This window comes from Calliphora vicina, chromosome 1 (assembly GCF_958450345.1).
Source record: "Calliphora vicina chromosome 1, idCalVici1.1, whole genome shotgun sequence".
NCBI lineage: Eukaryota > Metazoa > Arthropoda > Insecta > Diptera > Calliphoridae > Calliphora > Calliphora vicina.
This window is the reverse complement of record NC_088780.1, coordinates 133225885-133251747: the sequence shown is the minus strand read 5'-3', so window position 1 is coordinate 133251747 and position 25863 is coordinate 133225885. Positions and strand designations below refer to the sequence as shown.

Below are 25863 nucleotides of genomic sequence, written 5' to 3'. Positions count from 1 at the left end.
GAACAATTAAACATGGAGGAGGTAATGTAATGGTCTGGGGTTGCTTTTCTGGTCAAGGATTTGGGCCAAATCATAAAATTTATGGGATTATGGATCGGTTCATATACCGTGATGTATTGAAAGCTGTAATGTTGCCTAATGCCCGTGAAGAGATGCCAATTATAGGGAGCTTTCAACAGGATAACGATTCTAAGCACCCCTCCAAAGTTTGTAAGACTTGGCTACACAGCAATAAGATTCAAGTTCTTCATTAGCCTGGTCAATCTCCCGATTTCAATCCTATTGAGAACTTGTGGCACATTGTTTATATGAAAATAAATCGTGAAAATTGTTGAAATAAGGATCGGAAATTTTCACGATTTATTTCATGCCGTTAAAATAGCCTGGGAAGGAATATCGAAAAACGCCATAAAAACATATTATCTTCTATGCCAAGAGATGTTCTTGTGCCATCCAAAACAAAGGATTTGCAACAAAAAATTAACTAAAATTTTTTTTATAGTATATCCTTGAAGGGGTGCTTTAGTTTTGTCCGTTTCATTTTCTACCTTAAAATATTTTTTGATTTTAAGTTGCCTCTTATAGAAAGGTTAACTTTGAAAGGTTAACTTTGAAAGTATTTGTTTAGCAATAGTAAACATATTAACAAATGAAAATAATACATAATAGATATTTAAAACTTTGATTTTATACAAAAAAATACCATATGAAAAAATTCATTGAGGGGGTGCTTTAGTTATGGCCAATACTGTATATGAAAAAAACATACTTATAATAACGTTTTTCTTTATAACTTCTGAACTAATCGAGTCTCCATCGAAATTTTTTTGCACGAATATAGTAGAGAGATTAGGTGTCCTCATACATGTTCCTTTTGAATTATTAAACCGCGATCTTTGATATTTTTTACATTGAAATATATTCTCCGAAAATTGACCTTTAACCTTTTGGAAGTAAAAAATTTTATTCACACCATTTTAAGGACAATATTTTTGTCTTTAAAATGGAATTCAAAATTATGTTGGATTTTGAGTAGTTTCAACGTTATGGGCAATTATGTGTATATAATTTTAGACAATTTTAAAAAAAATTTCAATTTTAAAATCGCGATATTTTAGAAATGGAATGGGTTTCCGATGAAAAAGTCATTGATTTGAGGAACCCTTTGGAACCGTAATATGTGTGGTAAATTTCATTAAAATCGAAGATGTTAAATTTGAAAATAGCAGTTTTCTGTCCGTTTTGATATGGATTCACCCATATGTAAATAGATTAATTTTCAATTATTTTTATAATTGATAATTTTATAAACGAATTGACAGTTTTTCCCTCAGTTAAATTCAATATTTTCTATTTAAGATATAGTACCATTAATTTATATGAAAGTTCGCATTTGATTTTATTTGAAAAAAGTTGTGTTGGAATTAAAATAAACAAAATCTGATAACATTTGTTTAATATTTAACAGAGTTTTAAGTTTTTTATTATGAATGTATATAAAAAAAACAATTTACTAATATACGACGGAACTTGTTGTTTAATGTAAAATTTTGTATAGTTCTTGTTCTCTTACCCATTTTTCCTTTAATTATCGTAATTTTGTTAAATTGTTAATTGTTTCTTTACACCATACTATCTCGTGTATTTGGTCTTGGCACATAAGCTTGTTGTTGCTGTTGTTGTTGTTGTTGCTGCTGTTGCTGCTGTTGAGCACCGGCAGCAGCAGCTGCTGCAGCGGCTGCAGCTGCGGCGGCAGCTCCATGATTTCTTGTTGAAGAATTACGATTAACATAATTTCGTACGTTTTCTTCGGTATAATCGACTATATGACGTTTCTTTTTACGCGTATACTGTTGTTGTTTTAAATAGATTTTTAAAATTCCTTTAACCGTTATGAATGTTAAACCACCTAATAAAGTGCGATGTAAGGTATTCTCAATAGATTCGAATAGCAAACGTCCCACAATCGATGATATTGTTGGCAATAGCAAAGCACCACAAAAAACTCTTGTAGCTGATACAGGATCTGAAAGTGTAGGTGTTGCAGGATTTTGTGCAGTTTGTTCTTCATCTTCCTCGCTATTTGGATGAAATGAAAAGGAGTATTATCACTACACAAACATTAACAAATAATAGTGTTATAGTTGGCTGTGCCGTATATTATATTAATAGTTTTGGGGAAAAAATACATTTTGTAAGGACGGCCACCATAGAAGGACCCCATCACGAAAATTGCAAATGGTACAGCTTATAGAAGCAATGTACTTGTACTTAAGAAAAAAACCTCACTTTCTCAAGCGTTTCTAAATTACATACCAAAGTATACCTTACATACCTTATTTTATTGTATATTACTTAATTGCATTATTTGACAATTTTATTTATTAATTTATTATTCAATATGACAAACTGGTTGTTAAAAAATATTTTTGGATGTTAAAATTGTTAAGTGACAAAAACATTTTTTATATTTACAAAATCGGTTGTTGGTGCCTTTTTCAATTAAAAAAATAATTGTATTGACGAATTCGGTATTTAATATGACAATTGATTTGTCGTAATTTTCTTCTGTGTGGGAGGCATAATAAGGAATTGGCCTAATGTAATGGAAATTTTGGAAGTAATATTCATTACGTTATGCGGTAATATTTTGAAAACGAATCTATTCCCAACGAGTTCTAAATCGATTTTTGGCTTAATGTATAAATGAACAAAAAAATAATAATAAAAATTCCTCATCTGCTTTTTAAACTAGTTCCAAGCTTGACAATTTCAAACAAAATTCACTGATGTCTTTCATCAGTGAATTTTAGTTCTAAAAGTGTTTCTAAGAATGTGTATTTGCTCCATAAAATTCAAATAGAAAATTCTGAAATACAATTAGAAAATTGTTTCAGTATAAATTAAAATTACTGAAATATAATTGGAAACATTTTTTTTTAAACAAACACAAACTGCTTAGCGTTTTTCTTTTCTGCATATACACCCAGAGTCTCTGACGGGAATCGAACCCGCAACCCTCAGATTAATAGCCCAGCACACTATCGACTGATCTGAAATTCAATTAGAAACTTCTGAAAAACAATTAGAAACTTCTGAAATACAATTGGAAATGGAATGAACGAGTAATTTGGCTATATGAATGCATTATACAACTTGTTGTAGAACTAATTTTTCATGGGATTTCTAAAAATGTTGTTTTATAAAAGCTCTTTTCTGTTTTACATATTTTTTACATACATACATTAAGCAAATTAAATTATAAACATTAAAATCTGAAATCTATATAAATAAAAATCAAATGTTTTCAAATGATTTAGTAAATTTTTATTTAAGTTTTTATGCCCACTTTTTTCGATTTATCTAAAATCGTAAAACTAGGCTTACAACCCCCATTAGGTCGCTTTTCATGCTCTGACAAAAAGTGTTATTTTGTAGCAGAGTTTTATTAATTAAAATTCGAAAAGGAGATCACGAGAAAATATCCATTGAAATAAAATTACATAACAAATAAAATTACTCATTCGTTATCATACAAAAAAACGCAAACACATTTTTTATATAAGGGGATTCCCTAAACATTAAAAATCTAATTAAAAGTATGTATTTCAGTGCTGTCTACATTCTTAATCCGGCCTATAAGCGTTTAATCAAGAAAAGGAGCTCGATCTGTGATCACTCATATTTCTGACCAAAAATCGTTTTTTTATATAAAAACTCAAAATATCTAAATTCGCTAATACTTGGCCAATAAGGGTTTAATCTAGAAAAGGAGCTCGATCTAAAAATATCTAAATTCGCTAATAACTTGGCCAATAAGCGTTTAATCAAGAAAAGGAGCTCGATCTGTGTTCACTCATATTTATTTGCTAACAACGTGGCCAATAAGCGTTTAATCAAGAAAAGGATCTCATATTTCTGACCAAAAATCGATTTTTTATATAAAAACTCAAAATATCTAAATTGTCAAATAGTTTTTTGACAACAGACTTAGGTTCTTTGTCTCTCAGTAACGCTTCTATGTATATTTTATTCAATGACCATAACCCCCTGTCTATACTTGACAAATATTCATCATAACAATAAATGACATTTGTTGTCAAGACAAAATTGTCTAAGCAAAAGCACTAACAATTTTATCATAACGAAGCAATAATACTAATAAATGGAGACTATACCTGATAATTCTTTATCTAGACAACCATTTTGAAGTTTATCATGATAAAAATTTGTCAGGTATAGACAGGGGTAAGATTCATTGTACATACATATTTTAAAATCAAATGCAAATCAAACATAACCCAAACCTATATGAATAAAAATTATCATTCAACAATACGTTTTTTTTTCTTTTCTTTTTAACTATTTTTAACTAATTCAAACCGTTTCTGACAAATTCGTAAATCGAACACAAGCATTTTTTTTAATTTTGACAGGATAACGTCTGTCGGGTCAGCTAGTCTGATATATATATAACCTATATTGGGTCCTATTTTATCCAACCGACGGACATCTTGGAAGGAATCATATTGAATCTCCACGTAAAAGCGAAAAGTTTTACAAACATAAAATAAATTTAAAGTTACTAATAAAATATGTATAGTAAATTTCATCGTTTTTAAGCATTAAATTCTAAAAAAAAACACATTTATAGAATGTGGTTTTAAACTTAGCAAAACAATAGAAACTTTTGGACTTCCAATGCAAAAACCAAAATAATAAACGATTTTAATGCTGAATTGAAGAAAAAAAACTATGGGTGATAAATGATCAATTAATAAATCAGCAGTTTCAAAAATTATAAAAAAAAATCTGAGAACCTGTCTGTTCTGTAAAACTCAACTACTACTCAAGATAAAAGAAGAATGTTTAATAAATTCAAAAAAAATACTACTCGGGAGATTATAAATAATCTAAAATTGGCTTATTACTACTCGAACTGTTAGTCGTAGGACAAATGAGGCTGGGACCAAATTAGAGCAAAATTTATCGTAATTTTCTTATTTGATATTATGGAATTCGATATCGAGCATGATATCGAAATTATTTTTCGATACGATAGTTCATTTGATCACGAATGCTATAATTCGGCCACTGGTCTTGGATGCTATTGCCCCGCGAAAAAAAAAACCTCTCATTGTAGATCACAAAATATGGACTTAAAATTATACCTCGAAGGAAACTTTATCAGATAAGGGAATGGCAAAATAATTCAAACGAGAGGATTGAATCTTTAATTGGTTCAAAGCATCGTCGATGTGAAGCAGTAATAAAAAACAACAAAATAATATGTCAATACTAAGGCCACACAATTTTTGTAAAAATGAAACCAAAGTTTTCATTGTTTTGTAAATACCAATATTCAGAATGTAATTAATTATATAATAAATAAATGAATCTCTAATACATATATAAAAATGTCGTGTCACAATGTTTGTGTTTGAATTCCTCCGAAACGACTCAACTGATTTTTATGAAATTTTGTATGTGTATTTGGGAGCTATGAGAGTAGGTATAAAAGTATATTCGTCCTCTCAATAAAACAATAGTGTATAAGCATATACACCATATTGCATGATAAGAATCTACATAACTAGTTCTATATGTGGTCAAAATTTGGTGAAATTCTACTTCTACAAAGTGGGTCAAAAGATCAATTGAAATATTATTTTTGTTCCAGATGTCTACTAACACAAAAATTTTAAACTCAATTATTTCGAAATGGCAAACAAATTATACACCATTGTTTTATTAAGGGGACGATTTCATACCGCTAAAGGTAGGGTCACACATGGCAAATATTTTACGGAAAACCCGTAACCACTAAATAAATTGTATTTGAATTCTTTTATTTATTTTAAAAACTTATTTTACTTGTGATGATTCAAAACAAATATTTAGTTTTATATTACAAAACACTTGTAAGAGTAAACGTCAAACAAATTTGTACTAAAAAAGTGGTTACGCTTTTTTGAGTAAATATTTGTCATTAGGGTGTCCCTAGCCAGATTTTTTTTAAATTTTTTTTTTACGAAAAACTTTTTTTTAACATTTTTTATTTGGCATTAAGAAATACCCATAGAGAATTATACATAGAGACGAGACACTACGGTTTGTCAAACAAAAATACAACAAAAAATATGTTTGATACAACAACAAAATACATTGACTAGCATGTATTTTGTTGTTGCGAGAAATACGTTTTTGACAACAGACTTAGGTTTTTGACAATTACGTCTCGTCTCTATGTTACCCTATGGAAATACCTATAGGTACCTATGTATGAGCAATTTTTTTGAAATTATTTATATATTTTTGGTAAGAACAAGAAAAGATTCTCGCGTTGGCAAACCGTCGAGTTTATTTGTGTTAGCTAAAGACGGATTGACAAAAAAAAAAATATTTTGCACTCAATTGCTCTTCGTAATTAATGTTCATATTATTTATTTAATTTTCCCACTTTTTTCACTTTATATTTAACAATAATGAAATGTTATGTTAATGAAATACATTGAATTGAAAAAATAAATGGTTCAAGTTTTTTTTTATCAGCGGTCATCTGTTCTGGATCCCATTCCCACACATGACATTTGGGAAAAATAGCTTGAAATCTATTAAATATTTCAAACATAAAAAATAGTCGTGTCTTTTATGATTTTTACATTTTTAGATCGATTCTGATATATTTTTATATCTATAATTAATGTTTTATTTATAATTCAACCATTTTGAGACCTATTTTTCTTATTGTCAAATTTTATTTAAATATTTTATTTTTAATTTATACAACTGAGTGCTAATTTTTAATACACGATATATATTGTCCCCTTAAATAAACAATAGTGTATAATTTTTTGTGTTAGTAGACATCTGGAACAAAAGTAATATTTCAATTGATCTTTTGACCCACTTTGTGGGAGTAGAATTACACCAAATTTTTTTCCACATATAGAATAAGTTATGTAGATTCTTATTAAGCAATAAAAAAAAATAATGGTGTATATGCTTATACACTATTGTTTTATAGAGAGGACGATATTATATGAGGTCTTTGACAACTATACATTACACACCCTATCTACATGAACCCAAAATATATATTATTTACAGTATCGCAGATAAATATTGTAGAGCTTATAAAAATAATGCACATATAGCTACATACATATATATAAATATATCCTTACCAATCAAGGTGAAGGGTATAATAAAGTTAATTATACTTACGGATATGGTATAATGAAACTCATAAGAGGCAATTTACGAGCCACATTACGGCGGTTACGAATCAATCGTATGACAGCATCTTCCCAACGAATCATGCGACCCAGAACCAAGAAAACTGGTATGGCAGGAAGACCGATCAGTAAAATAAGCGGATCACCATTTTCCATAAGAGCCAAACCTTTTTTGTGGCCCACAATCTTAAAAATAATGAGGTCAAAATGTTATTTATAGCTATTACTAATAAAAATATGTATCTTTCTTTTACCTGAAGAAAAGTAACGGCACCATATGTTACAGCTGTCCAGTATAGGGAGCCCACAAAAATACCAGCTGCTAAGAAGGGACTCACACGTTTTATTAGATTATCAAAGGCCTCCAAAATATTGGCCACTTTGCCCATTTGAGGAAAGACTATTATATATTCGGTTTGGCATTGTTGACAGCTGACCGTGCGAAGAGCATTACCTTTTTGCTTTTCATCTACCCAACGATAGAGACAGCTCTGATGCACCCACTTTGTAGAACCACGACATTTGCAAGGTTGTACCCAAGCAGCTAAACGATTATCTTCATCCGAAGCAAAACATATCCAACAACTACGCTCATTGTCACCACTATCTTGCTGCTGCAATAGCTGACACTGTTGACTCTGAGACTGAGTTTGATCACCGTCTTCGCTCCCACCATCAGAAGTTGTCTTCTGAGAAGTCGAGGGTAACGCAGCAACAAACTGATCTATATTTTGATATACTTGTATGGCCGAACTACTAGATTCGTTTGAGATTGAACGTTGTATATCCTTGACATTAACATGTCCCTTGATGTCATCATCGGAGCGATGTCTTGTTTCGGGTGTGGCCTTATTTCCTGCTGCATTGTTTTCATCAGTCTCAACATCTTTATTGCCTGTCACTGATTCCATGTTGGATTCAATTTTAGCTTTCGTGATTATTCTGCTTGATGAAGTTGGGGACTCACTGTTTTCTTCCATTTAACTGTTCTCCGTCTTTCCTTGAACAACACCGACTTATGCGTTTAGTTTTCCTTTTTCAACACACAAATACATATATTATTAAAAAGTCTTCCGATAGTGATTAAAGTTGCATTTTTATTTTTTTTTTGTGAGCACAAAATAAATAAATATCTATTGACTTCGCAATTTATTTATTCTGCATTCATTTTCTTGGTAGAAAACTAACCACTTTATTCAGCAGAAAACAGAAATAGCAAAACAATTTGACGTTTTTTTTTATAAATTCTCTTTTTTTTTGATAGATTTGTTCTTTGCTTTTTATTTTTCGCCGACGTTTCGTTTTTGTTTTTATTCACTTCTGTTTTCACCCAGTTAATTTTTAGTACAATTTAGACTTATTGCAATTATACACTTTATTATAAATATAAGATTATCGCCAGTAATTTATTAATAAAACATTTTCTGGACGGAAATTTAATCATGTATTTACAAAAGAAAACACAATTTTTCATATTTTTCGGGTACTGTCAAATTTAGTCTGAATTTAAAGTGGGTTGCCACTGTTATCAATCAGCTTCCTATAGTTTAGAGCAAGGTGCATGGCGTAATGATTATAAGGTGTATGCGTTACGGCAACAAATACAACAATACAAAAACAAATAACTTTTATAGTGTCAAAAACAACTGACATAATGTATACAAACTACAGCAAAAAAAAATTTTGACAAGATTGAAGTTGTAAACAAACTCGAGCAAAAAAATAATCAGCTGTTTGATTAATGTCACCTTGTATATCATTACACCACGCCTTGCTCTTTATGTAAAAAATTAATAAATTCGCTCGAAATTGCCTTTGCAGTCATCTGTATAAATTCGACTTGAAATGTGCCGTTGTTTGTTTATTTTCCAGTTGTAGTTTTGTGTTTATTTTTGTTTGCCTTTTTAATTATTAATTAAAATGGAATCTGAAAAATTAAACAATCACAGCAATAATTTTCAAAATTTCATAAAAGTGCAAAAGGAAATTATGGAAACATTCTCTGATGGTGCTAATGTCACCCAGTCATTTCTACAACTCGACGAATTGTTTAAGTTTTTCGATGAGCATTTCGATGAATTTCATCAAAAGGATAACCTTTGTGTCACGTTGGTGTCTATCCATCGCTGCCTGAAGTTATGGATCAGTCGTGGAGATTATTTAAAAGACGACATTGGAATACTTTTGATTAATTTTATAGGAGACCACCGTGAAGATGAAAATGATTTGAATATCGTTGTGCAAATTGTCTATCAAATTATGAGCTCGATTAAGTATTTTGGAAACAATGATGTCCCAATATCGGAAAAAGTAAGTTGCATATATGTATGGGAATCCCCAATTTTTAATTTGACTAAAAAATGGCGAATTTGAACTAACAACCTAACCAAGGCGAATAGACAGTATGACCAAAAAAATGCAACAACGTTTTAAAATCAAATTTTGTATGGAAATTTTCCTTTAAAACATTGTTTAAATATATATTTAAGTAAATGTTTAACATGGGGCCAAACGCGCAATTAACTTGGAAATAATTTTGTACTCAACTGTCAAATTCTATTCTATATGTTCTCGTGTGAACCGATGAAGAATTTATTTGCACAAACTTACATACATATATTGCGAAATAATTGTTGAAACTTTTTTTTTTTTGGAAAAAATAATGTTCAAAATAAAGACATAGATCAAGATTGTCTAAATAACTTGCATTTTAATAATTTTTTTAGTGTTGATAGCTCTCAGTTATAGGAATTTAAAGTCAATATATACATACATATTTCGAAAATGAACTGATCAGTATGGGTATCATTCAATAAACCTTTTATATGATATATAATATGGTACTGTATATTAACATTGTGAACCAAAGATTCCTTTTTGAATTTATATGACAGAACTGCAGAAAATGTTGATATACAGATTTTAGCTCGATAAACCCCAGAGTTTTAAGTCACTTTAAGTAATGCAAGTTTATTGGCCTCAATATGATTTTTATATTAGGAGAAACGTTAAATAAAAATAAGGTATAAATTAAGATCATGACAACAGTTTGTATTTGAATTTGTTTGGTATTTATAGCTCTCTTAATTATAAGCATAAAAACGTAGCCTATTTTACGAGTTGTACGACTTTAAAATCCTTCCTGTTATAAAACTGATTTTGTATGGAAATTTTGTTTTATATACCTTTTATAGATTTAAAAATTTATTATGAATAATACCTTCATAGCTTCGAATAGGTTAACGGTATCCTACGAAGACAAAACTCATATACAAGTAAATATTTTAATATTTCTCAAAATAAGTAAATTTTTTTCATACATTTTCTTGCCTGGGGAATTTTTGGACCCTTATATATAGCGGAGTCGATTAAGCCATGTCCGTCTGTCTGTCTGTCCGTCTGTCTGACTATTGAAATCAATTATCTGAAGACCCCTGATATCTTCGGGATCCAAATCTTCAATAATTCTGTCAGACATGCTTTCGAGAAGTTTGCTATTTAAAATAAGCAAAATCGGTCCACAAATGGCTGAGATATGAGAAAAAACCAGGACAACCTCGATTTTTGACCTATGTACATACAGTGGTGGCCACGAATTTAAGACACGACATGTCACTTATATATTTCTTATAATTTTTACATCTTATCGAACAAATTTTAGATTTATGTTATTTTTTTAAAGATCCTAGTAATGCTATGAAAAAAAATTAACAATAGTTTGTTACCTATATTTTGTTTCGAATATTTATTTACATATTATACAGATTAATACAAGTTTTAGCCTGGTCATGAATTTAGGACATAGGCAAAATAAAAGTTAATTCACTAAATTAAGACTCAGTTTCATAAAACAATCCTAGTATTTGGTAGGAAATCCTTTATTTTGGATCACAGCAGCGCATCTTCTGGGTAAACTTTCAACTAAGGCCATACAGCGTTTCTTAGGAATGGCATACCAAGCCTTTTGAATTTCTTCCCATAAATCGCCCAAATTTTTTGGCTTTACTGCTCGTACATGCTCCTCAACATCATTCCACAAGTTCTCAATTGGATTGAGGTCCGGGGATTGAGCTGGCCACTTCAGAACTGTTATATTATTATCCTCTAAGCAACTCGTCACTAGGCGTGAAGTGTGCTTAGGGTCATTATCATGCATAAATTTCCACATTAGAGGCATGTTGTCTTCAGCGAATGGTATCATGACGCTTGTCAGTATGTTTTTGTAAATGTGCTGGTCCATTTTACTCATAATCTTGTGAATAGGACCTACACCATGCCAGGAAAATGCTGCCCACACCATGACATTGCCAACACCATGCTTAACCGTTTTAAGGGTGTACTTTGGGTGATGCTGCAGGTTTGGAGGACGCCATACGTACTGTTTTCCATCAGAACCGAAGCGGCAAAACTTCGACTCGTCGCTCCAAAGTATATTTTTCCAAAATGTCATCGGCTTATTGAGATGTTCTCTTGAAAACGCTAGTCGGGATTTAATTTTTTTTTTTGACACAAGTGGTTTACGCTGGACTATACACCCACGTAAGTTTTTCTCGTTCAGACGTCTTCTTATTGTCCTGGACGATATATTAATACCAAAATCCGATGAAATCTCACTTTTAATTTTACCTGAGCTCTTGAAAGGATCTTTAACAGCTAATTTATAAATTAAGCTATCCTCCCTAGGTGTAGTTGTTCGGGCTCTAGGGTGCTGTTTGACATTTTTGGTGGTACCATGTTGCTTGATGTGTTCAAGTGCGTTGTATATCTTGGATCTGGAACATTTAAGTAGCTTGGAAATCTCCATTATTGTTTTCCATCAGTATTCATTTGTTGGATCAGTTTTCGCTCGGCATCCGAACTCCAAGTACCTCTGGCCATTTCTAACTAAATAATTTGATGTATTCCAACATAAAATGGAATGAAACATTCATTACTTACCCTTTAGCTTCAAAAAACACCAAATAGTCACTTAAAAACCAAATATTTGTTATATGTTTTAAATTCGTGTCCAGCTTTAAAAGCACGTTTTTACGAAAGTATAATAAAAATAGCAACAAAATGTAAAAACAAACAAAACAAAATAGCGGTACTTCTTCTTAACATTACAGGGTACACTGAAAAATAAACATGATCTAATTTGATATTGCAGGGTTGTAAAAATTATCATATTTAAGTTCGTTATAAGTCGTGTCTTAAATTCGTGGCCACCACTGTATATCCGGAGTACTAAGTCATTAATATAGACAATATGGATATCTAATGATAGATATTTCAAGATTTTTGCAGCGACGTATATAAGACCATAGTAAGTTGGACCTATAATGGGTCAAAATCGGAAACAAATTTTTTTTCACCAAAAAAAATTTAAAAAACAAAAATTTTTTTTAAAATTTAAAAAAAAAAATTTTAAATTAAAAAAAAACAATTCGAAACATTTTTTTTTTTTTCAAAAACTGAAAAAAACATTTTTTTTACCTAAAAATATTTAAATTTTTTATTTTGAAGTATAATTTGGTGAGTGGTATATAAGATTCGGCACAGCCGAATATAGCTCTCTTACTTGTTTAAACCTGTGATGGTATATTTAGTATTACTAAGATCGCCTGGTGGTCAAAATTCGACCACTAATAACGAAATTATACAGTTACTTTTGAGTATACGCAAAAATATTTTTCACGTTTGTGTACAAATACACGTGTATTTAGATGTGCATAAACATGGTGTTGTTGATTTTCAAGCAAATTTAAAACGCTTTATGGAAAGAATTTTATATTGTGGACATCTAGAGAAAATAACCTTTTAAACCATATATGTTTTTCATCAATATTGGTGGACAATAACATACTTAAAAGTGTACCACAAAAAAACGTGTGGCCTATTTATATACATATAAGAAGATACTTCTTCTAACTCAAATCTCTGTGTTCTTATTTGATACAATTCTATTTCTGTATATTTTTTTAATTTTTAGTTGTTGCGCGAATTAAATACAATTGTGACATCGATTAAATGCAGAACCCTAATTTCATGTTGTCTTGCTTGCATTCAATTGTATATGAAAATGTTTCCTGAAAGCTGTAAAATCCTCACATCGTTATGGTTAAATTTAAAGTTCACATTTGAATCAAATTTAAAACTTGGCATCATTCAAGATACAGAACTCGATATATTAATTCAGCTAATTGATGATTTTAAAGCAATTAATTCCAACTTTCATGATGAACCAATTTTAGTTGGTATCGTTCAGCATCTCCTTAAATCTGACCAAAGGAAATATAGGAAATGTGGTTACTTTCTGCTTAAGAAAGTTTTTCAATATTTTATTGAAAATATCAATACTGTTGCCGCAATGTGGCTTTCTTCTGATCATAAAGAACAAATCGAATGCTCTTGGATAATGTATATAACAATACTGGAAAATCTTGAAGAAGAACAATCTCATTTGATAATACCATCACTGGAAAACCTCGAGGAGATAATTAAAAGTAAACATCTGAAATCATCTTGGTTAGAAATTCTGTACATACGAATATTAACACATAATAATAATTTGGTACTACGTTGGTCCATAGAGTTCCTTCTGAAGACGTTTACATGTTCAGATTTAAGTGCGGACATATTGAAACATTTGCTGCAAGCAACAAACTCCAACTTACTTTACAACTATGAAGGTTATTTCCTTAATAGAAACCTATTACCTTCTTTTTTATAGGGTAATTTAATAAATGTTCTTACAACGTTACCCAAAGTTGAGAACTGGAAGTCGGTGCCTTTGTATGTATGGCTTGAAAATCTTAGAGAAAAAGAATTGCCGAAATCGCTGAACCTTGAAATGGTCTTAAAGATATCCGCTTGTGTTCGAAAATTACAACATTTTACTATACGGCAAAAAACAATAGAAATGTGCCATAAACTTTTCGATGATTTTGTAAAGAAAATGACTATGGCTGAATATGTTACGTACGTAGAAACACTTTATAATTCCAGCGATAACTACAGCGATTATGAAACGTTTTTTAATAAAAAATCGTCATTAATTGATTCTGGGCTCAACAGTTACATTTTCAAACAACGATTCTATGAAATTTTTACAAACAATGAATGGGACCAAAACGAACTGTTATTGTTTCTAAATGACATACCAGTTGAACTACATGGTTGGCTAAAATTTGCCTTATTTAATTTAGAGCTTTCGGAATGCAATCAAAAACAAATTAAAAATGTATATAACATAGATTTGAATTCACTTACATATTGTGATTTACATAAAGTTATAAACATATTTGAAAACTGTTTCCTAGACTCGCCACCATATGATAAGTATGAACAGAGAGAATGTCAACGCGCTGCTATTTCTTTTTACATCTATCAAAAGTCTGATTTTGAAAATGAAGCCGAGGACACACTACGTTTTATATTGAACTCAGGAATAAAGCATAATGTACTAGATACATTTGCTAAAAGATTTTTAGATAAATCTGACAAGGTGATTGATTTGTGGTTTATTGATGAACTTTTAAAAGATAACTCTGAACTTGTGTAAGTATGAATACGAAACACATAAAACGATATTTATTCATAGGTATACATTTTTCGCATCCTTATTGCAGACTAGATTGTGTTTCAAATTATCTGCGTAGAGTTTATGATGAAGATTTAGTTTATAAATATGCCGTAACAATTTTTGAAAAATATACATACATTCCGACTGCTTTCACCGAAATTAATTTGCTTAAGCACTGTACAGATGAATTGTTTAAAGAGTTAGCAAGCAAAGGTGAAAATAGGTAAGTTTGCCACTAATATGCGCTACATTCTATTAAAAAATACTTCAATGCTCAATGCATTTTATTGTAGAATTGAAGAAGCATTTTGCTTTAATCACCTCGACGCTGAAATATCGGTTCTGCGAATATTTACCTTGGATCAAGTAAAAAGATTTAGTAACAAGCAATTTGTATTGGACTTATTAAAATATCATACAGATTTAACCAAGAAGAAGCCAAGATATTTTGAAAATTCTGCTGAACATCGTACTAAATTGAGAATTGCAATTTGTATCTACGCTGCATATGAAGACATAGATGAAGATGTATTAGATCAGATTTGGAACATCGTATTAAATGAAAATAATCAACTGAATATTATATACATATATGAATATATTCTTGGAATATATGAAAAAAGGATAGATTTTATGTTAAGTAAATTGAAAGAGGTAAGTTCAAAAATACCCACCATTGAAGTTGTATGGAACATATGGGCAAAAAATACCATTTTATTGATATTTTAATATTTTTTTTCCGATTTTTATTTCTTAGCACATTAGTAGCGTTTTGTATGAACAAAAAGTGAATTTTTTTTTTGATGAGGGGCCCAAAAGTAATCTCGGTTTAAATAATATAAAAAATAATTATTTTTGTAATTTAATATTTTAAGTTAATTTAAGTGATAAATCGTCGTAAAAAAATGTTTAGCTCTGGTTCTGTTCGGTCGTGTTCTTAAGCCGCTCTTTTTATAAATTACAAATTAATTTGTTTTAAAAGAAATTATAATTAAAAACTTGTATACTGTTGAATTTGCAATATATACTACCTGTGACATTGAAAGCAGTTTATAAACTACACTCGTACAGTGATAAATTGTGAAATTAATAATAAATACAACTACAGTGTATTATAAACAACAACAATTGAAACAATTATACAAATCAAAATAAAAGAAACTTTAAGTAAATAACAACAAACATACACACAGCTGTTATAGTTACATAAACACTGGTAATTAAAGTGTAGTGCCAAATTACAACAGTTTGAGAGTCATTGCTTTTGCTTATTTAAAACACATTAAACTTTTGCCGTTAATTTTAAAATTTGTATTACCCAACAAACAATACTGTTTAAAATGAATTGTGTAAATAAAAAGTGTGCCATTACTAATGATGATGAAAGGATGATTATTTGTTGGTTATGTCATGGTCTCTGTCACGTAAAATGTAGTGGTCTATCTGTACATGTTGCCGATTCTCTTGTAAAGAATAATGGACTTCACTGGTGCTGTAATTCTTGCAGAAAAATTAGTGTAACATTTTACCGTTTTTTCCAAGGAACAAAAAACCATTTTTTAGAAATTCAAGATGAAGCAAATAAGCTTTCGGATAGAATTTCTAATTATGGTAAACTTTTTGATGATTTTAAATGTCTTGACTCAATAAAATCTCCTGTTGAGTCTTCTCCCAAAAGACGGAAATCATCCAGAAAAAACAATAAAGAAAATCACACCAACTCTAATGCTGCTTTACTTACACCATTAAATCCTGATGCTGCTGCTTATTCCGATGCCTCATTAAATAATCCTGTTGCCTCTAATTCTGCTATCAACACTAACCCTGCTACTAATTTAAAATATGCTGAAACTGATGCTGCTACTTCTTCTGTCAACTGCATTGCTTTAAGTAATTCTGCTACAACATCATCACGAAACTCTACCACGGCAGTATATGAGGATCCATTAAATAATCCAGTTGCCTCTAGTTCTGCCATCAACACCAACCCTGTTACAAATTTAAATTATGCCGAAGTTGTAATGAATAATGGAAACAATATTATTTCTCGTAGGGAATTAAGAGTAGTCCCTCCAAAGAAACAAATTTTCATATCACGCTTTGCATTTGACACTTCTGCTGATGATATTGATTTTTATATTAAATCTCAGCTCAACCAAAATGTCGACATTATTGTTCACAAATTTTCTTATTCACAAACAAGGAGTATAACGTCTTTTAAAATTACTGTTCCATTTAATATTTTTGACTGTGTTGTTGATCCGTCATTCTGGCCAAATCATGTTATAGTTCGAGAATATGAATACAATATAAATCAACGTGTAAACAATACTGTACATCTTCTACCACGTCAACCAACAAACCAAAAAAACTAATTAATACTAATGATATTCAACTTAATATTATATATCAAAATGTTCGAGGACTGAAAAGTAAATGCTCTAAACTATATCAAGATAGTTTTAGTTTGAATCATCATGTTATTTGCTTCACCGAGACCTGGCTTAACAATACTTTTTTAAATATGGAAATTTTTTGCAACAATTTTCAAGTCTTCCGTCGAGATAGAATTACAAATACGACTGGGGGTGGTGTATTAATAGCGATCTCTAATCAATTTTCAGCTGAGGAATTAAAATTTGATGCAGCCTATAACATTGAGTTTATTGCTGTGGTCATGAATAAAAATAAGCATTACAAAAAATACAAAATATCTGGCCACGCACTCGATTATAGAAAATATTCTGTTCTTCGTGCTGAATACAATTTGTTAAATGCTAAACTGTATAAAAACTACTTAATCAAAATGAAACGTAATTTTAAACACAATCCGAGGTCGTTCTTTACTTTTGTTAACACAAAAAGGAAGATTTGTGGCACCCCGAAAGTTATGAAATATTTAAGTACAGAGTCAAGTGATGAATCGGAAATTACCAACTTATTCGCTGAATTTTTTGCATCTACTTACTCTAATGCCGAATATGATGATGATGAAATCTATCCATTTAATGTTCACCCCATTCAAATGATATCATTCCCATTACTCGACACTACACACATTATAAAATGTTTAAAATGCTTCAAATCCTCATTGTCGTGTGGACCAGATGGCATACCAAGTTGTGTTTTGAAAAATTGTTCTCCAGCTATTGCAACACCTTTATCAATTATATTTAATACATCATTAAAATGTGGTTACTTCCCTAAAATTTGGAAAGAATCGTTCCTCATTCCTTTATTCAAATCTGGAAATAAATCAAATATAATAAATTATAGAGGCATAGCTAAACTAAGCGCTATTCCAAAACTTTTTGAAAAATGTATTACTGACTCTCGTTCATCAAGTATCTCCCTTACTAACGACTTGTCAACACGGTTTTCGCAAAGGATCTTCAGCTATGACTAACATTCTACAATTAACAACTTTGGTTAATGAAGGATTTACTATTGGTCAACATACTGACGTCATCTATACGGATTTCAGTAAAGCCTTTGACAAAGTTAATCACAAACTTCTGTTAAAAAAATTGGATACAATGGGTTTCAACAATACTTATTTAAGCTGGTTAAAGTCATATCTTTTATGCAGAACACAGTCCGTAAAATTCAATTCTACAATTTCGAAAAATATTTTGGTAAAATCCGGTGTTCCGCAGGGAAGTCATCTCGGCCCTATTTTATTTTTGCTTTTCATCAACGATTTGCCTGAAGCAATAAACTATTCGAATGTACTGATGTTCGCAGATGATGTTAAAATATTTTTAAGCCTCAAACATTCACCAGATCATATTTACCTTCAGAAGGACTTGGATAACTTTTATAATTGGTGCAGCCATAATTTAATGGAACTAAACCTGAAAAAATGCAAGCATATGACTTTTTCGAGAAGGTGTGATGTTTTTGATCACTACTACATCGGTGGTTATAAACTAGAATCGGTAAAAGCAATTATGGATCTTGGTATTTTGTTAGATGGAAAATTAAACTTCATACAACATATTACGATGGCTGTTAACAAAGCTCGAGGAATCTTAGCTTTTATCAAACGATGGGCAAAGGAATTTAATGATCCCTTCATCACTAAAACATTATTTACATCACTTGTAAGACCGATTTTAGAGTATGGATCAATTGTGTGGGACCCCTACTATAATGTTTACATTGATCGTATCGAATCTGTCCAGAAACAATTTTTGCTATTTTGTTTAAGAGATGTATATCGAGGATATTCTTCGCTTCCATCATATTCTTCACGACTTACTTTGATTCGACTGCCAACATTAAAAAGCCGAAGAATTATGCTTAACGTTTCATTTCTTGTAAATCTTTTAAATGGAAATGTTTTGTCCGATTTTCTTTTAAGTAATATATCATTAAATGTTCCTCAACGCTCATTACGATTTAATAACCCACTTTATGTTAAAACTTTTCGAACAAACTACGAAATGGCAGATCCGTTTAGGAAATTATGTTGTAGTTTTAACGAAATGTTTAACTTTATAGATTTCACTTTAAATGTTGATGTTGTAAAACGAAATATTATTATCAATTTAAATAACTAACAATCTTTACATTAAGAATACATTGTACAATTTAATTTAACACTCAGTCTGTAAGGATAATATCCATAGACTAAATTAAATAAATAAATAAAATAAATAAATAAAATAATACAGTATTCCCATTAACGGTAGTTTTGAGAATTAAAGTCAAAATTACATGAATTCCAAAAATTTTAATCCTGATTTTTAGAAGAAATGAAATGTTTTTAAGATTATTTTTGAATTTAGTTGAATAATTATAAGCTAAAATATATAGGTTCACAGAGATACTTTCTTTTGACTTCAACATTTTTGTATACAATAAATCTACAAACTTCGATTTTTCTTAATATTTGTTAAAAATTTCCAACAGTAATATAAAAAGCCTCTTGAGGCCATTATGTATGGGGGCTAGGTGAAACAATGGACCGATTTCATACAGTTTCATTACGCTTGAGCCGATACAGTACCTTTTTATTGTCGTTTAAAAATTTAGAATCGGTTAAATAATGACTAAGTTAAGAATGTTTAAATTTGCTCGTCCAAAAAATATACTTTTGCCCATATCTCGGAAATTTGAGGGTGTATTGGAATTTTTAAATGCACTCAGTAGAAAAGCGTAATTAACAATTCAAAGAATAATTACTTTCTACATCATTAAATCTCTTACTGGTTCCCAGACCTAAATGAGAGACAAATTAGATGTATGACTTTTTGCAAAAATAAACTTGTTTTGAAAACTCTCCTGGAGGATCTCGTTTTCAGTTTACAAACATTTATTACCATAACCGGTAATAAATTTATTTTAATTATTATAATTTATTTTAATTATACCCAGCAAAAAAAGTGAGGAAGAAGATGCAGAATTTTCACAACAAATAGCATGCTTGATGTACTTCCAATTTTGGTGAAAAAGCTATGAATTTTACATTAGCTTGTCATTGGAGGGATGTTGTTCATTTTTGACAACTTTTTACTTAATAAATTCGATGCTTTCGATGCGATTAAATTTCGATTTTAAGGTGTTATTTTAATGTAGGTAGTGGATACCTATATTGTTTTTTTAAATTTATAAAAAGTAAATAAAATATGTACATTACAAAACATAAATATATGAAACAATGGTTGATTAATTTTAATGATTAAAAAATGTAAAAATTGTTTGTATACCAATTTTTACAGGTTTTAATAAATTTTATAAAATTCAAAAAATGTAGGAAACAATTACATCAACGAAATATTTATAATTCAGTGTCAAATACCCATATTTAAAATCACATCTTCAGAGGTAGAAAAGATTCATTTGCAACTTTAGATGTGATTAAAATGTCATATGTAAAGATGCACTTCCATTATTTTTTACTGGGTAATAATATAATTATAATTTTATATTTAAATATTTTTTAAACTATCACTTCAGTAACTTCACTTCAGTTTTACAGGCACTCGCGATAATATGAGCTAATTAAAACCAGACCAGTTCACTTTTGCAAGATTGTTCATATTTGCGAATGGCATCTAATTCCCATCTACAAACATTTGATTGACAGCTGAAGACAATTTAAAAGCTAACAGCTAGAGAAATCCCCAAATTATTATGCAGTTGAATTAGATTGAGATTTCAACTCTGTGCTGATAGATAAAATCCGTTAAAAAAAACAAAAGTGCAATTTTGGAAAAATCATAAATATGTACTTAAGAAAAATGGTACAAGCTAAGATCGGTTTCATAGATTTAAAAGAAATGTGTTTTTGCCCATATACAAATATTTTTCGATATAATAAAAACATATTGGAGTTAAAAAATATATATGAATAAATATAATAATCTTAACATTAATTTCAGGCACAAAGTTTAACTTCTAGTCAACAGGTTTCTATTATATCGGTGGCATTTATAATTTTTCTGATAAATCGTGCAGAGCTTGAAACCAGAAAAACGGAGGTTTCATATTTACTGGCACTTACAATGGGTGCCAATTTTCAAACTCGCCTTTTTGCACAGATGTCATTAAATATACTTTTAAAAAAAAAACATTTTTCGGAAGGGTAAGTGTATTTAACCTACAATAAATTAAAATCTTTTTCAACTCAGAAACACCTCAGTTCTGATTGTAAAATTTCATTAATTGGTCGAAATGGCTTGAATAACCACTATATCAAATTTTTCAATTCTATGTAGAATTTTTTTTCCACATAATTATTGATAACTCAAAAATGGTTAGTCCAATATTATTAAAATAAACTTAGAAAAATTTAAATTTACATAACCTTTACTCCGTTTATATATTGCCTTTTAAAGCAAAAAATATAATTTTAACGTGAAAATAGCAAATTTGTTTAAAAAAATCATGAGAAATCGAAAACGGCAACAATTTTTGTAATAGGAACAAAATGAGATATTTACCATAAAAATAGGTGGATTATTTTCGAAATTATTCACAATTAAGTGAATCGATTTTTTGTCAGAAATATGAGTGATCACAGATCGAGCTCCTTTTCTTGATTATACGTTTATTGGCCAATTATTAATGATTTTAGATATTGTGAGCTCCTTTTCTTGAATTTAGACATTTTGAGTTTTTATATAAAATATAAATTTTTGGTCAGAAATATGAGTGATCACAAAACGAGCTCCTTTTCTTGATTAAACGGTTATTGGCCAAGTTATTAGCGAATTTAGATATTTTAAGCTTTTATATAAAAAATCGATTTTTGGTCAGAAATATGAGTGATCGAGCTCCTTTTCTTGATGAAACGCTTATAGGACAAGTTACTGACGATTTTAGATATTGTGAGTTTTTATAAAAAAATCGATTTTTGTTCAGAAATATGAGTGATCACAGATCGAGCTCCTTTTCTTGATTAAGTGCTTATTGGCCAAGTTATTAGCAAATTTAGATATTTTGAGTTTTTATATAAAAAATCGATTTTTGATTAGAAATATGAGTGATCACAGATCGAGCTCCTTTTCTTGATTAAACGCTTATTAGCCGAGTTTAGATGTTTTGAGTTTTTATATAAAAAATCGATTTTTGTTCAGAAATATGAGTGATCACAGATCAACATCCTTTTCTTGATTAAACGCTTATTGGCCAAGTTAATATCGATTTTAGATATTGTGAGTTTTTATATAAAAAAATCGATTTTTGGCCAGAAATAAGAGTGATCACCGATCGAGCTCCTTTTCTTGATTAAACGCTAATAACTTGGCCAATAAGCGTTTAATCAAGAAAAGGAGCTCGATCTGTGATCACTCATATTTCAGACCAAAATTCGATTACGAAAACTCAAAATATGTACATTGATTTACATGTATTCTGTTGTTGCAAGACTTAGATTTTTGACAACAGACTTAGGTTCTTTGTCTTTCAGTAACGCTTCTATGTATATTTTATTCCATTACCATAAGATTCATTGTATTCAATGAATAAAAATTATCATTCAACAATACGTTATTTTTCTTCTTTTAACTATTTTTACTCATTTCAAACCGCTTCTCACAAATTCGCAAATCGAACGCAAGTATTTTTTTTAATTTGGACAGGACAACGTCTGTCGGGTCAGATCGACATCTCACTTTGTTCCTATTACATGTGACTTCGCGATAGAGTAATAAATCTGCACAATTTTTGCCGTTTTCGATTTTTCATGTTTTTTTTAAAAACTCAAAAATTAGCTATTTTCACGTAAATAATATATTATTTGCTTTAATTTGTTATTATAACTCCGAAATTTTTTCGATTTTGTTGCCTTGTTATGGATGGCAATCGAACTTCAGTTGCGTTTTCAGTTGCCTAAATGGTATTACAGATGGCAACTGGCAGCTATCTTTTCTGTTGCCAAATTGGCTACCAGAAATTTGTGGTTACCCTCTGGAAACGCAACTAAAGTTCGGTTGCCATCCATTATCGAGCAATAATATGTTTCTAAACCACTGTGGGACTTGTAATTATAACAAAATAGGAATATACTATGTATTTTACCTGAAATTTATTTGTTATCACTTAATTATTTTCTTGTTTGTACTAATTTTCGGACACAAATGTTTGTGAAACTAATTATTGTAAAATTATCGAAAGTTTATAACCATTTGTATTTGAGTATTATGTATTTCCTTATGAACTTTTGGACGTGTGGTTTATTTTTACCATTTGTATTTATTTTTGCAGAATTGAAGGCAGTGAACAATTAATGCAATCAATTGAATATGCTACGGGAACAAAATTAAATGAATATTTAAATGATATTCGTATGCAAATATGTACCTTTCCAAAAGAAATTGATAGGATTCAAATAATTCTTTATATAACAAATACTCCATTTGACGAACTCTTCGAATCTTTTGACTTAAACAGCTATACTGCAGACGTAGCACAGGTAGAACTGTGTCGTGAAACGTTTATGAAAAAAATTAAAGTGTCAACAAATGAAGATACGATACAGAAAAGTACGATAAATGATCAAATTCAAAGAAAAATGAATCCAGTCAATGATCTTACCGAACCACATAATTTAATAATTTATCCAACTGAAGAAAAGCCTGCACAGGTAATGTTTAATGTAAAATAAAATTCAAAAATTATTTAATTTTTGTTTATTCTTAATATCTAGATGTTTGTTGTTGCCAGTCTTATAGATAAATTACCCAATTTAGGTGGTATTGCACGAACATGTGAGGTGCTGGGTATACAAAATCTTGTTATGGATTCTAAAATGGACACAAGTAAAAATGATTTTAAAAATTTAAGGTGAGTTTGCACATATTTTGGTGTAAATTTGTAAATACCATAAGTATCTAATAAAATATTGTTTCAATTCTTTTTAGCATGACAGCAGAAAAAACCTTAAATATAGTTGAAGTCAAGCCAAAAGATTTGAAGGAATTTTTAATGAATAAGAAATTACAGGGCTATGCTATAGTTGGTGCTGAACAAACCTGTAATAGCCAAAATTTTAGTAACTTTAAATTTCCGCAGAAGTGTGTGTTATTATTGGGGTAAGTAATAAAATATAACCAAAGATAACACTTGTATTTCGATTAATTCGGTAATGGCAATTTTTTATGTGCCATGACAAATAAAAAAGGTCATGAAAATCAAAATCTATTTTAAAAAAAATGTTAGTGTTCTTTTTGTGTACTCCCATTTGATATAGAAACTGCCGATATCTAATAATATATACATTAGGCCGAGTCGAATTGTATGGACGATAAAAAAGTAAAAAATCGTATAGCAGAAACGCAATCTACGTTAAATTCTAAGAAAGTTTCCTCAAGAAACCATAGGTCTAAAATACAATACAATACAAATACATACTGCTATACAATTTTTTTATGAAAAAAATCGACCCAGCCTAATATACATATATATTTTCTAATTTCAGACATGAAAAGGATGGTATACCAGCACCACTACTTGGTCTATTAGATTATGCTGTTGAAATACCTCAATTTGGTCAAATACGTTCCCTAAATGTTCACGTAACTGGTGCTTTATTTATGTGGGAATTTTGTAAACAACATTTAGTGCATGAACAATAGTTTATGGTATTAACTTTTTAGTTTTTTTTAATACTCTTTATTTGTATAGTATCAAAGTATAACTATAGTATTTTTTAAACAATAAATGAAATGAATTACTTTTTTACTGCCAACATCTTCAATCTTTGGTTATATATTAAATAAATTTTAAAGAAAAATCTTTACACATTTGGGTTCCTACAAAATGGTAAGAAAAATCTTGGATTATAGGTTCCGTAGAAACTGGCAACTGTCAAGCCATAAACTCAATAGAAAAAATTATAGTCAATCAAGCCCTCCGACCATATAATACCCTACACTAAAGGACTTATTCATAAACAATTTTTAAATTTAAACAACTTTGTATGGAAATTTTGGCCGACTTCATAAGCGCAGTAATGCAAAGCATTGCAGTGTTGCTTTGCAAAATGCGTTTATGAAATCAGCCTTTGCTTTAAAAGCTTCTTTAAATTTATAAATTTTTTAACTTCCATTTCGTGACTGATTTTCGAATGTGAATCAACTTAAGTCGCATGATTTCCATAGATACAAAACTTGTGTGTGCTGAATTTTATTTGAATACCACCAACATCTTTAAAATTGTTTGCTCCTTTAAGTCATTTTCGGATGTAAGACTTATATGACTATTATGGACCGATCGCCGTGAAATTAGGACACATGCTTTTCTTCTATATGAAAGTTATTTCTGCTAAATTTTATTTGGATACCAAATTTTGTATGGGCCTTTTATGGGAGCTCTGGACAATTATGGATCGACTCGCACAACATTTTTAAATATGATTTATTTTTATATATGTAAAACTTATTTGTATGGATACCCACATTTATAAGTTAGACATTTATAACAAAAATCCTATTTCGAGAGGATATTTGTATTGGGGCTACGTGAAATAATGGACCGATTCCAACCATATTCAAAAGGCTTCGTTCTTGAATCTAAAAAATGTCGATAGATCTATAAAATATCGACCACAAATTG

The 25863-nt window shown here is 29.9% G+C and overlaps 2 protein-coding genes across 3 annotated transcripts; one reads left to right on the top strand and one right to left on the bottom strand.

The window, feature by feature from the left end:
- Positions 1 to 1374: 1374 nt before the first annotated feature.
- On the bottom strand, positions 1375 to 8729 carry LOC135963885 (E3 ubiquitin-protein ligase MARCHF5). Of its 2 annotated transcripts, XM_065515884.1 has the most exons (4): positions 8427 to 8729; positions 7493 to 8271; positions 7228 to 7424; positions 1375 to 2079 (listed from the first exon to the last, which is right to left on the bottom strand). In XM_065515884.1, exons 2-4 carry the CDS (start codon positions 8216 to 8218, stop codon positions 1623 to 1625), a joined length of 1380 nt encoding a protein of 459 aa, XP_065371956.1. In that variant the 5' UTR covers positions 8219 to 8271; positions 8427 to 8729; the 3' UTR covers positions 1375 to 1622. The 2 variants fall into 2 exon arrangements, with proteins under 2 accessions (XP_065371956.1, XP_065371955.1); XM_065515883.1 differs by having other exon boundaries at positions 7493 to 8729.
- A 394-nt stretch (positions 8730 to 9123) lies between these two features.
- On the top strand, positions 9124 to 24997 carry LOC135963884 (uncharacterized). The gene is given in 9 exon segments (XM_065515882.1): positions 9124 to 9548; positions 13210 to 14777; positions 14849 to 15025; positions 15096 to 15456; positions 21189 to 21391; positions 23515 to 23893; positions 23957 to 24093; positions 24171 to 24341; positions 24728 to 24997. Coding segments are annotated over 9 exon segments (3543 nt in total). The 5' UTR covers positions 9124 to 9158; the 3' UTR covers positions 24885 to 24997.
- The last annotated feature ends 866 nt before the right edge of the window (positions 24998 to 25863 follow it).